Raw genomic sequence first — 12024 nt, 5'->3', positions numbered from 1 at the left:
GGGATATATCACACATGGTAGGAAAGAGGAATCTGTGGTGCCGCATTATCCAACACTTGATTTGTTTTTAACATCGTTGGGAATTTTCTAGTGCTCCTCTAATAAATAGACACTAGACTTTGTTTTGAAGTAGATAATTTTACCTTGTTGACTATGCTTCACTACTGCTCTTTCTATATCACAAAATATTTTTCAGTTTAATGACTTACTGATATTTATAAAATTTACTAATATAAAATTTAATAAATTTACTGATGTTTTAGTAATACTTGTAAATATATTTAAATTTTTTCATTAATTGTGTTTTCAACATTGCACCATATTTATTTACCTGCTTGACAGTACCTGTACTGTAATTCATTTAACTGTATTTTAATATATAAAATTCTAAAATATCAGATATCATTTATGTAAAAATATCAAAAATTCAGAATTTTTTAAGTCTCAAGGTTTTACTCTGGTATGTCGGTAATACTGAAGGTAAATCGAAACATACCGTTAGGATTTGGGAGGGCATATCGGAAGCAACCTCCGACAGCAGCACTAACTTTTTTTGTGGTCCCATGTTTTTGCTTAAAAACGTATGCAACTTCCACAGCATAATAGATCCATGTTTGTTCCAATACAAAATAGTAGTTCCAATGTTCATTTATTTAAATTTTATCTAGACTGTCAAGCAAAACTAATAAACTCAAGAAGATGTAGCATTTTTATTTAATAAGCTCAAATACCTTCTGAGAAGTACAACATACAAGCTCTGATAAATACTCTGCTTTATCAAGAATGAATAAATTAATATTATAAACATTTTAAATATAAATATTAGCATAGATATTATATTATTAATATAGTGATATGAAGTCCTGTGTAAAAATTGATCATGAATTGTGACAAACACTGTTATCAAATTTTTTTAAAGTTTAGTATGCTTTTCCACATTATGTTAGAATTGAGGAAACAGATTTTCTTTCTCTAATATAGCTGCTGCTGCTGCTGCTAAGTCGCTTCAGTCATGTCTGACTCTCTGCGACCCCACAGACCGCAGCCCACCAGGCTCCCTCTTCCTTGGGATTCTCAAGGCAAGAACACTGGAGTGGGTTGCCGTTTCCCTCTCCAATGCATCAAAGTGAAAAGTGAAAGTGAAGTCTCACAGTCATGTCCGACTCTTAGCGACCCCATGGACTGCAGCCTACAGGCTCCTCCGTCCATGGGATTTTCCAGGCAAGAGTACTGGAGTGGGTTGCCATTGCCTTTTCCGCTAATAGAGCTAGGAACCTTCATTTCTTTAAAATCCATTTCCTTCTATTTTGGCTTCATCTGTCTCCCAGTTGGACCACAGAAAGCGGAAGTGTTCACTGAACTTAACTGACACAAAGTAGATCTTTGCACTGTTCTTTTTAGGAGGAGAATGGAGGGTTGCAGTGGAAAAAAAGAGAAAAAGGAACAGGTCTAGATTCAATCATGTTGGGTGCATTTACTAAACATTTATCCTGTCCAAAGCACGAAAGAGAAATCTGCAGAAATCTGAGAGATTACAAATATGAATGTTATACGGGCTTGGGAAGGATTTATATTGAAAGGCAATGAGTTGACAAAGTGTTCAAATAGAACCCACCTGAGAGAAGGACACCTCATGTGATTGGCGTTAACCAGTAATTTCAGAAAAACAAATTCTAAATGCAGTCAAATATACTGAGTAGGAAAACGCCAAGATTCTTACTGCTATGTGGGGAGAAAAGAGAAATTCATAGGAAATATTCCATTATATGAGGTGATCTCGATTTACTGGAATATTTTATCTTTGGGAGGGAGAATTTTTGCATATTTTAATTACATCCTATCTTCAGTATTTGAATTCAAAATTTTACATGATTTTTGGCAGTGTCGAATGCACATAGATTGTTATTGTTCTTAGTCATATACCAATTTAATTCAGATTCCAGAATTCATACCATCCAGTGTATTTATTCTCCAAAATTAAGGAATCTGATGAAACACTGATGGATTTTGAGAAATTCATGTTTATTAAGACCTTAGAGATTACCTTATAAAGGGACTGTGATTCATTACTTTGAAATAACTAGAGGACTAAAATAAGTAAAAATGGTTAAATGATTTTGGAAAGGATGAGTTTATAAAGAAAGTTTGGGTATGTGTGCTAGAAAAGAGAGATTGGCAGAAATTCTACTGATCCTCAGAATAATACTCTGTAATGACTCATATGGGAAAAGAATTATGTACAGTTCTATGAATTTAGAATTAAAATTTAGAATTAAATTTGTTTTATAGGCCACAGAACTATAGTATTACATATTAAATTTAAAGTTTGCTAAGAAAGGCAATTTCAAGCACCTTTGAATTAAGGCAAGTGTTAATGTCCCTATTTGGTGGCAAAAAACTATAGTCAAAGATAATGAATGGTTTTCCCCGAAAGGCACACAAATGTTTATCACTTTATCTATGGGGCTAAATATACTCATTAATGAAGAAAAAGAAAAAGATTTGATTTGCACTCCAGGCAATGATGTTGAGTTTTTACTGAACTCACTCTTCTTTAGGCATGTTTAACTAATATGCATTTGCAAGGCAGTTGGCTATAAGACCTTTATTTCAAGTAAAGCTAAGAAGTCAACCAAGGCTTTACACACAATATGATTTTCTCATAGCTCCTACATTGAATTAGGCCCAACTTACCCAGTCAAGTGGTAAAGGAAGTTGTCTCTTTAAACTCATAAATTACTAGTAAGTTTTCTTGAGTTAGAGTATTTTCAGCCTTAGGTTTTTCCATCATTGTTCACTGTTCAAAGCATCTTTCTTCTTTTTTCTCTCTTCCTCCACAGTAAGTTTCATTTATATTTGCCCTGACCTCATTGTTGTTTATCATACGAGTGTAAGACTGGCTAAGGTTTATGGCAAAAGTAACATTTAAAATCACTGAGTCTAAAATTTTTATTTATTTCCCTTTGCATCTATCTGTCTTATATGGTTTTGACCTAAATGTTTCTTGATTTCACTTGCCTCTGGGGCCTTTGGTGGATGACATAATTGGACATTGACTGTTAGAAGATGACTAAATGCTGTCAATACATGTTGGTTAAAGTTAACTCAGGATAGTAGTGGCCTTTTTAAAAACATGGGATCATTTCCAGTTTACTTGGGATTCACTTAGAAACAGTATATGCAAAACATACCTTTTAAAGCTTTCTAAATATCTTTTCTCTAGCTATTACACCAGGTTTTTCCACTGAATCTAAGTTAACTAGTCATAAGGGTTAGGGAAAAAATTGATATGACTTGGTAAGATCCAATATTGCAAAAACAGTCTCAAAAGTAGATAAAGGCTGTGGGGAGATCATTAAGAGTTGATGGTTTCTTTCTTTGTCCTGTTTCACCTGTGAACTTTATGACACTGTCCTCTCGTCACTTCCATCTCTGAAATCTTTGAAAGGCAGAAGCAGTCATCCTTACTTCTCAGGTTTTCTCTTCAAAGATTATCTTGTCCTGACCCAAAATTCCTTAGTTAGTGCCCTTCTAAGGGCAGCTTTGACATCCTTGTTCCTCAGTGTATAGATAAATGGATTGAGTGTGGGTGTGACGATTCCATAGAAGAGAGCCATGATCTTCCCTCTGTCCCGTGAATAGCTAGAGGGAGGCTGGACATACATAGTGATGGCTGTAAAGTAGAAGAGAGAGACCACCAGCAAATGTGAAGCACAGGTATTAAAGGCCTTCCAGCGACTTTCAGCAGAGCGGATTTTCATTACTGCCCGGGCAATGAACACATAAATGCCCAGGATGAGGGAGAGGGGCACCAGAAGTAGCAAAGCCCCTAGCACATTGAGCTCAGCCTCATTCACATGGGTATCTGTACAAGCTAGTTTCAGAAGAGCAGGAACTTCACAGAAGAAATGGTCCATCACCCTCTGTCCACATCTTGGGGTCAACACGGTGAGAGTGGACTGAACAAGGGAGTTAGCAAAGCCACTAATCCAGGTCCCAGTGGCCATGTGGATACAGCGTCTCTGGTTCATGATGATTGGGTAGTGAAGGGGCTTGCAAATAGCAGCATAACGGTCAAAGGCCATGATGGCTAGAAGTATGCATTCCGTAGAACCCAAGGCCAAGAAAATATAGAGCTGGGCAACACAACCACCATAGCTAATGGTCTTTTCTGGTCCCCGAAGATTGACTAGCATCTGTGGGACAGTACTGGTAGTATAGCAGAGATCTAGAAGGGATAGATTAGAGACAAAGAAGTACATGGGACTGTCCAGCTGGGGATCCAGGCGAGAAACTAGGATAATAGAGATATTTCCAAACAGGGCAAAGATGTAAGCCACCAGAAAGATTACAAAGAGTGGTGTTTCCAGCCAGGATCGATCAGAAAATCCCAATAAGATAAAATCATCTAGTGAGCTCTGATTACTGACCCACATATTGGCACTGATGGGAGAAATTCCAGCTGAGACTTTTAAACACTCACTTCTAAGGATGGATATCAATGATAAAAGGAAGCCACTGGAAACTAAAAACCAGAGATGCTAAGATGAAACTCTCATTTCTGCTTTAATCTGCATCTATGTTCCAATTATGATGAAATATCAAGCCAACATTATCAGTATAATGTTGAAAGAGTATTAAGAAAAGAATAGGAAGAACCAGCAAAATAAGTGGAAAAATTTTCCTTATGGGAAGTCTTCTGGTTAGTTATCATTCCTTTGGAGTTTCTTGTCTTCTCTTCTAAAAAGTTTCAATAGAACTACCTTCAGCCCTACTTGTCATGAATATTTAACAGAAACAACAGAGTATAGATGAAAACAGATTGCAAGAAGGCAGAGTTTCCCAAATATAGGTTGAGCAAAGGACAGCATGAAGGCAGGTGGATCAGCAGTTCAGGGGGAGCCAAGGCATTTTGGTATCTTCATCTTCCTCAAACTGATCCTAGTCAGAAACATCACAGGAACTGGAGCACGTCATAGATTTTGCACAGTGAAAATATGGAGTATCAGGACTCCTTTTACCTCTTCCAAGCATTAGTGCTGATCCTATTAAGAAAATTTGAAAGTAGGAGGAAGAAACAAAAAATTCAACCAAATAACATACACACAAAACAATCAAGCATTGGAAACTTGCTTGCTCTGAAATGCTCCTCAACAGATACCTAAATAAATTTGATCAATTTCTAACCTGAGTGAAAACACCAAAAACAGTTTCAAATACTTGGCTCCTTTAAGTAAATTTCTCTTATTTTTATATGCAAATTTCTAACTCCTCAAGATAATTATGAGCACATTAAACATTTCCCCCTTTCCCTTCCTTCTTTATTTTGTTTTCTTACTTACTAATTATAATATTTCTACCATTTGAGGTGCCTCTATCTCACTCTTCCCCCATCGAAACCACACGATTCCTTTATTACAAATTCCTGAAGGAAACTCTAGTGATTAATTTTTTATTCTCTAAAATCTCTTTAGGTTTGATTCACTGGTTTTGGCAAATTTTGCATTTTAAGTTACTTTATAAAAGACATTTTCCTTCTTTCTTCAGATCCCAGTGATTCCTTTTACCAGATGAGTGATTTTAGAAATGTCATTTAATCTTTTTGTACTTCAATCTTCTTTTCTCTAAAATGAGCATAATTATATGCATCTCATAGGACTAAGTGATTTAATGTAAACTCAGTCATTTTCATATGCTAATAATACTATAACTATGATTTATTTCCAAAATTATGAATTCCCTAAACTATTGGACTTTCCTAATTTTTGTGCAGCTATAAACAGTGTAGAATGGTATTTGTAACAGATAATAAATACCGACAGATAATAAATATGATATGACTACTAGGAAAATAGCCCTGGAACCTCTGATTACTTATTTTTCTGATTCTTTTAATTGGCCTTACATTATAATCTTCTTGTGTCCTTAACATGGTAGAATTATTGGATTTAGTTGGTCAGGTCAGGTTTTTTTTTTCACATTGGTGTCAATGAGCTGTGAAATTAGACTGTGTGTGTGTGGGGGGTGAGTGACAGTGAGAAATCATAGGGAGAAGTGCCTGCTTCATAGCCCAAAGCTCAGAATTGTTAACTCTAAAACAGAGCTTCTTACCCATCTGTCTCACACTTCTGATTTCTTTGCTTTGGTTATAAAATCACAATTTTGGGGGGATCCTAATTGTCATCGTTGAATTACAATTGCCGATGTGTCATCCAAGTTGTCAGACTGGACCAACTATTCTTTAACACTTGTCTCTTGCATCTATCCATTAAATTTATATCTACGCAGAAAAGTTAAAACAGACACAGTGAAAATAATTCAGTGTTCCATGGCTTCTAGTTTTCAAAGTGGTCTCCTTACTTATGGCTCTCTCATCTTCCAAGCATCTTAACATGTTTGTAGAACAGTCTTTCCTTAGTTCAAATCTGATCAGGCACACACATCTCAGCTCAAAATTCAGCACTGAATCTCCACATTGTAACACCTTTTATTAAAATGCAGACTTACAGTCAATGTCTCCTATAATCATGGTTCAAATCATTCCATTTTATCCAAACTTTTCATTCTCTCACTGGCATTTATGCTGATATGAGACACCGTTGTTGCTTTCCATCCTGTAAGGGCCATTTCAAGTACTAAAGTGTTCCAAATTATTCCCCACTCTCCTTTTTTTCTGTCCCTGACTTGGGAAGATCTCCTGGAGAAGGAAATGGCAATCCACTACAGTATTTCTTGCCTGAAAAATCCCTTGGACAGAGGAGCCTGGTGGGCTATAGTCCATGGGATCACAAAGAGTTGCACACAACTGGATGACTATGCACTCCTTTTCTAATTCTCTAGAGCACTTTACTTGTAATTCTCTTTTGGTACACTCCATATTTTATAAAAATTATATATATATATATGCAATTTGCTTTTGTTTCTGTACCTGTCCTATTTTCCTGACCAGATGGATTGTATACTCTTGAAGAGTAAGCATGTGATAGAGGTAAGAGTGTATGTTAAACATAACAAGCGTTTACTACATTTTAATTTCCTCTTGATGAAAGTGAAAGAGGAGAGTGAAAAAATTGGCTTAAAACTCAGCATTCACAAAATGAAGATCATGGCATCTGGACCCATCACTTCATGGGAAATAGATGGGGAAACAGTGGCAACAGTGTCAGACTTTATTTTGGGGGGCTCCAAAATCACTGCAGATGGTGATTGCAGCCATGAAATTAAGACACTTACTCCTTGGAAGGAAAGTTATGACCAACCTAGACACCATATTCAAAAGCAGAGACATTACTTTGCCAACAAAGGTCCGTCTAGTCAAGGCTATTGTTTTTCCAGTGGTCATGTATGGATGTGAGAGTTGGACTATAAAGAAAGCTGAGTGCCGAAGAATTGATGCTTATGAACTGTGGTGTTGGAGAAAACTCTTGAGAGTCCCTTGGACTGCAAGGAGATCCAACTAGTCCATCCTAAAAGATCGATCCTGGTTGTTCATTGGAAAGACTGATGTTGAAGCTGAAACTCCAATACTTTAGCCACCTCATGTGAAGAGCTGACTCATTTGAAAAGACCCTGATGCTGGGAAAGATTGAAGGCAGGAGGAGAAGGGGATGGCAGAGGATGAGATGGTTGGATGGCATCAATGACTCGATGGACATGGGTTTCGGTAGATTCCGGGAGTTGGTGATAGACAGGGAGGCCTCATGTGCTGCAATTTATGGTGTCGCAAAGAGTTGGACACGACTGAGCAACTGAACTGAACTGAACTGAATTAACTTTAATTCAATTGAAACCAACAACTGTGAACCTCTTCCCTTTGGATTTCCTATATGTTAAATTATGTTAACACCCTTGAATTTATGACCTCAATCCATTTCATTGCTATTTTGTCACAACAGAACCAAGATACAGCTTTACTTTTTCATTTCATACCCCAAAACTAAAGCAGAGTTTAAATATACCCTGTTTTACCCTTAGAGCAAATATTTTAAGGCTTTTGCTCATTCCCAAAATAATGCAACTAATCAATCAATAAATACATTTATTTTACTTATCAAAATCAATGGATTTTGATTGCCACTTCAAATTCCATACTGCTCGCATGATAATTGGATCAAGAAAAAAACTATAATGTTAAGGGAAATTAAAGCAGTAGGTGAAATATTAGTAGGACTACTTACATGGTAAAATTATATAAAAATGTTTCTGGAAATTTTCAAGTACCTGTGAACTTCTGTGGAAAGTCAAGTTGATTATCTTCTGAGACTCCCCCTTATAAATCCTATCCTTATATATAGAATAACACTCTTCATTTAAAACTGGTCTTATCCACTGTCTTTTCTTCTCCCATTTCTTATCATATGATAGTGGGACTTTAGAAATAAAATCTTGGAAATATGATTATGCTTGGCATTATATTTTATTTGCAAAGAGATGGCACAGATATCATTGCCAGTTGATTAGAAATTATAGAAATAAAACATAGGATCCTGATTCAACACTGAGAAGCACTTTTATCTTTATACATAATGTCTGAACCAAATTTTGCCTCATCCATTTTGATCAAAGAAATATCACTCACATGTTGCAGGGTTACTTTATAGAAGGATGCCCTCGATGAGCACATGAGTATTTCCAATTAGAATCATAAAGTATACAATTATAGAATTCACCCTCTCTGAATTGCTTTCTTGCTAAATAAAGACTCAAGATCTCATTTTGTAGTTACCTGCACTCAGACACTATTTTCAAATCTAAAGAAAGCTGAAAATTTTCTCCTACCTTTCACAGATTACTGCTCTGCTATTTTCCCAATCTTTATTATTTTCTCTTATATCCCTCTAAATGGATCCAGCATGCCTTTAAGTTTCTGAGATAAGCTTGGACTGTTATGGATAAAATCAAATCACATACTTACTCCAGGAAGGAGTAAAAATTTTAAAAGGAAAATATGTAGCATGTTTTATTGGTTTTCAGAATACATGACAGCATTCCTAAACATTGAAGGCATATTGAAACACAGTGACAAAATAAGTGATGATAAAATGATAGCAACAGCTAAGGAAAGAGGGGGGAAAATGAAGAAAGAAAATAGGAGAAAGAGGGAATTTCCTGGTGGTCCAGTGGTTAAGACTCTGTGCTTCCACTGCAGGGGATATGGGTTGGATCCCTGGTCAGGGAGCTAAGATCTCTCATGCTATGTGGCAAGGACAGAAAGAAAAAAAAAAGAAAAAAGAATCGATAGAATTATGTAGAAAAAGAAAGAAAAATGGGAATGAGAGAGAAAAGATATACATAGACAGAAAGAGCATACTGTTTTGTCCAGCACAATGCAGATGATCAGTTAAATGTGTCTTCTGAATATGCAACAGGAGAGAGAAACAGAAAAAAATAGAATGCAAAGATTACAGGGGTGAGTCCAAATCCAGTAGTTGTTAATTTGCCTGGAAAGGGCTGTGGGGAGTTTTTGCCTTTCTGGTTGTGTATGAAAACTATGGGATTAGTAGAGCTTAATTTGTCTAAATAGGAAGTTAAAGGAAATGCTGATGAACCCCCCAGAGGATGAGAAAATGGAGCTGGGAAGACAGAAGAATCTGTGCTTCTCCACAAATAGGACCTGCAAAGGAATGAAAGGGCAGCAAGAAAGAAGTATCTTAAAACATGGCTTAGGGAAACGTTGGCCATTTTTATAGATGTTTGCATCCTGATATACTCTTTAACAACTTCATAAGCATGATTCAAATATAATATGTTATGACAAAATAAAAACAATTCATTTCACCTCTAATTTATTTCAGATATTATCTGAGGATCTTTGCTGTGATCTCAATGCCATGCTCTCTGCCTATTGGACTCCTCTGTTCTAAATTGTCATAGATTTAAACAGTCTGATTTGTTTGAATAATAGGACCTTCAGAGCTTAATTGCTATCTAGACAAAATCAGTATCTTGTTGTTCACAAACTTGCAATACAAAAAGTAGTTTTAATCTAGAGAAGTGATAAGAAAAAACACACCTAAAAATATTTAAATGAAAATATAAAGTCCCAAAGGTACCTAACACTAATAGTAAATTTATATTTTCCCATAGCTTTCCTCATAATAAAATAATGTATACCTAGGATTTAGAAACACCAGAATATATCAAATTTCCCATAAACATATATGTAACCATATATATATATATATATACACACACCCCATATATATTTGCTTTGGTACTCATATAGCAATCTTCCTCACATGTATGTTTGTTTTGTTATCATAATAACCTTCTAAAGTAAAAAAGTTTTTTTTAATGATAGAAGAGAAGAAACTCGAACAGCAAGAAGTTACAGGACTTACCCAAGTATATAAACCTAGAAAACTCAGAAGCAAAAATTTGAATAAAATAAGATTTTGAATCCTAGGTCTGTACACTTTTCCTAATTTCATTGTTCTCCTCTCAAACAAAAATATATGCATCTGTGGAATCAACCTTTTAAAATTAAAAGAAAATCACTTAGCATTCTACTGCTGAATGGTCCCTTTACTCCATCTTATAAAGCAACCAATGACAGAGCAAGGTGACTTCATTTTTTACTGTCCTTACCTCCCCAAATTCCTTCTGCACTTACTTGAGGTTGAGTTGTAATTCATCAGTTGTTCAGTGCATAACAGAGTGGGGGGAGTTATGGGAGACTGTCCTGTGGCTGAAACATAATACCATAATACCCAGACCTTGGTTTTCTGTTTGCATTTCTTCTCAGTTCTGCAGAGTTTCAGCCAGGCTCTCTCTGACCTACTGGAGGGTCAACTTTAAGAAGCTAACTCCAATTTAAGGTTATCCATAGAATTCATAGATCCACAGGAAGCTCTCCCAGGAGTTGTCATACTATTCCTATCTTGGCTCATCCTTCCATTTAAACCTCTGAGATTCAGCATAATTAGCATTTATACCACCAGCATGTCCAGGAGAAAAAACCAGAGGGACTAGAAGGTGAGACAACCGCAAAGACAACCAGGGAAATGTTTCTAATGATACCCAAACATTGGGCATATCAGTATGGAGTCATTTAAGAGGAAACCAAATCAATTCCGATAAGACTTAGTGGTTGTTGATATTTTATATTAATAATTATATTAATACATATTGATAATTACATTAAGATAGAGTATATGGTATGTAGATATTATATATAATTTTATATATTATAGATTAATTTATATATTATATATTATAGTAATACATTAATGTATGTCAATATATTAATAACTATAGCAATATTATGCAATATTAAATAGGTAAAACCATACTTTACATATGCTTACTATTCTGAGAAAAATAGGACAACTAGGTATAGTTGCAAAAGTAACGTTTCTAAATTATGATTCTTTTCATCTTTCACCACCATAATGGCTCCTCATTCTCACTCTATATTTGTATTTATTATAAAAGCTATTTAATCAACATAAGATGTCTATTTATTTGGTAGTCATAGTCACTGTATAAATTAGGGGTATACATTTTGATAATTTAGGTTTGCAAGTGAAGTTGCTCAGTCGTGTCCAACTCTTTGCGACCCTGTGGACTGTAGGCCACCAGACCAGGCTCCTGCATCCATGGGATTTCCCAGGCAAGAATACTGGAGTGGGTTGCTATTTCCTTCTCCAAAATTTAGGTTTAGCTAATGATAATTCTAAAACTCAGAAAAATAAAATAACTTGCCCAAAATATACAGCCAAGTAGAATCAGAATCTGTTCAGTCGCCCATTCATGTCCAACTCTTTGTGACCTCGTGGGCTGCAGCACACCAGGCTTCCTTGTCCATCACCAACTCCTGGAGCTTGCTCAAACTCATGTCCATCAAGCCAGTAATGCCATCCAACTATCCCATCTGCTGTCGTCTCCTCCTGCCTTCAATCTTTCCCAACATCCGGATCATTTCCAATGAGTCAGGTCTTTGCCTCAGGTGGCCAAAGTAGCGGAGATTCAGCTTCAGCATTAGTCCTTTCAATGAATATTCAGGACTAATTTCCTTTAGGATTG

At 35.9% G+C, this 12024-nt stretch overlaps 1 protein-coding gene across 1 annotated transcript; it reads right to left on the bottom strand.

Moving 5' to 3' along the window:
- LOC108633428 (olfactory receptor 2B6-like) lies at positions 3492-4436 on the bottom strand. Its single transcript, XM_018038648.1, has one exon. The coding sequence runs from the start codon at positions 4434-4436 to the stop codon at positions 3492-3494; it is 945 nt and encodes a 314-aa protein (XP_017894137.1).

Source organism: Capra hircus, chromosome 23, assembly GCF_001704415.2.
Source record: "Capra hircus breed San Clemente chromosome 23, ASM170441v1, whole genome shotgun sequence".
Lineage (NCBI taxonomy): Eukaryota > Metazoa > Chordata > Mammalia > Artiodactyla > Bovidae > Capra > Capra hircus.
Note: the sequence above shows the minus strand (reverse complement) of the source record. Positions and strands in the feature narration are given on the sequence as shown.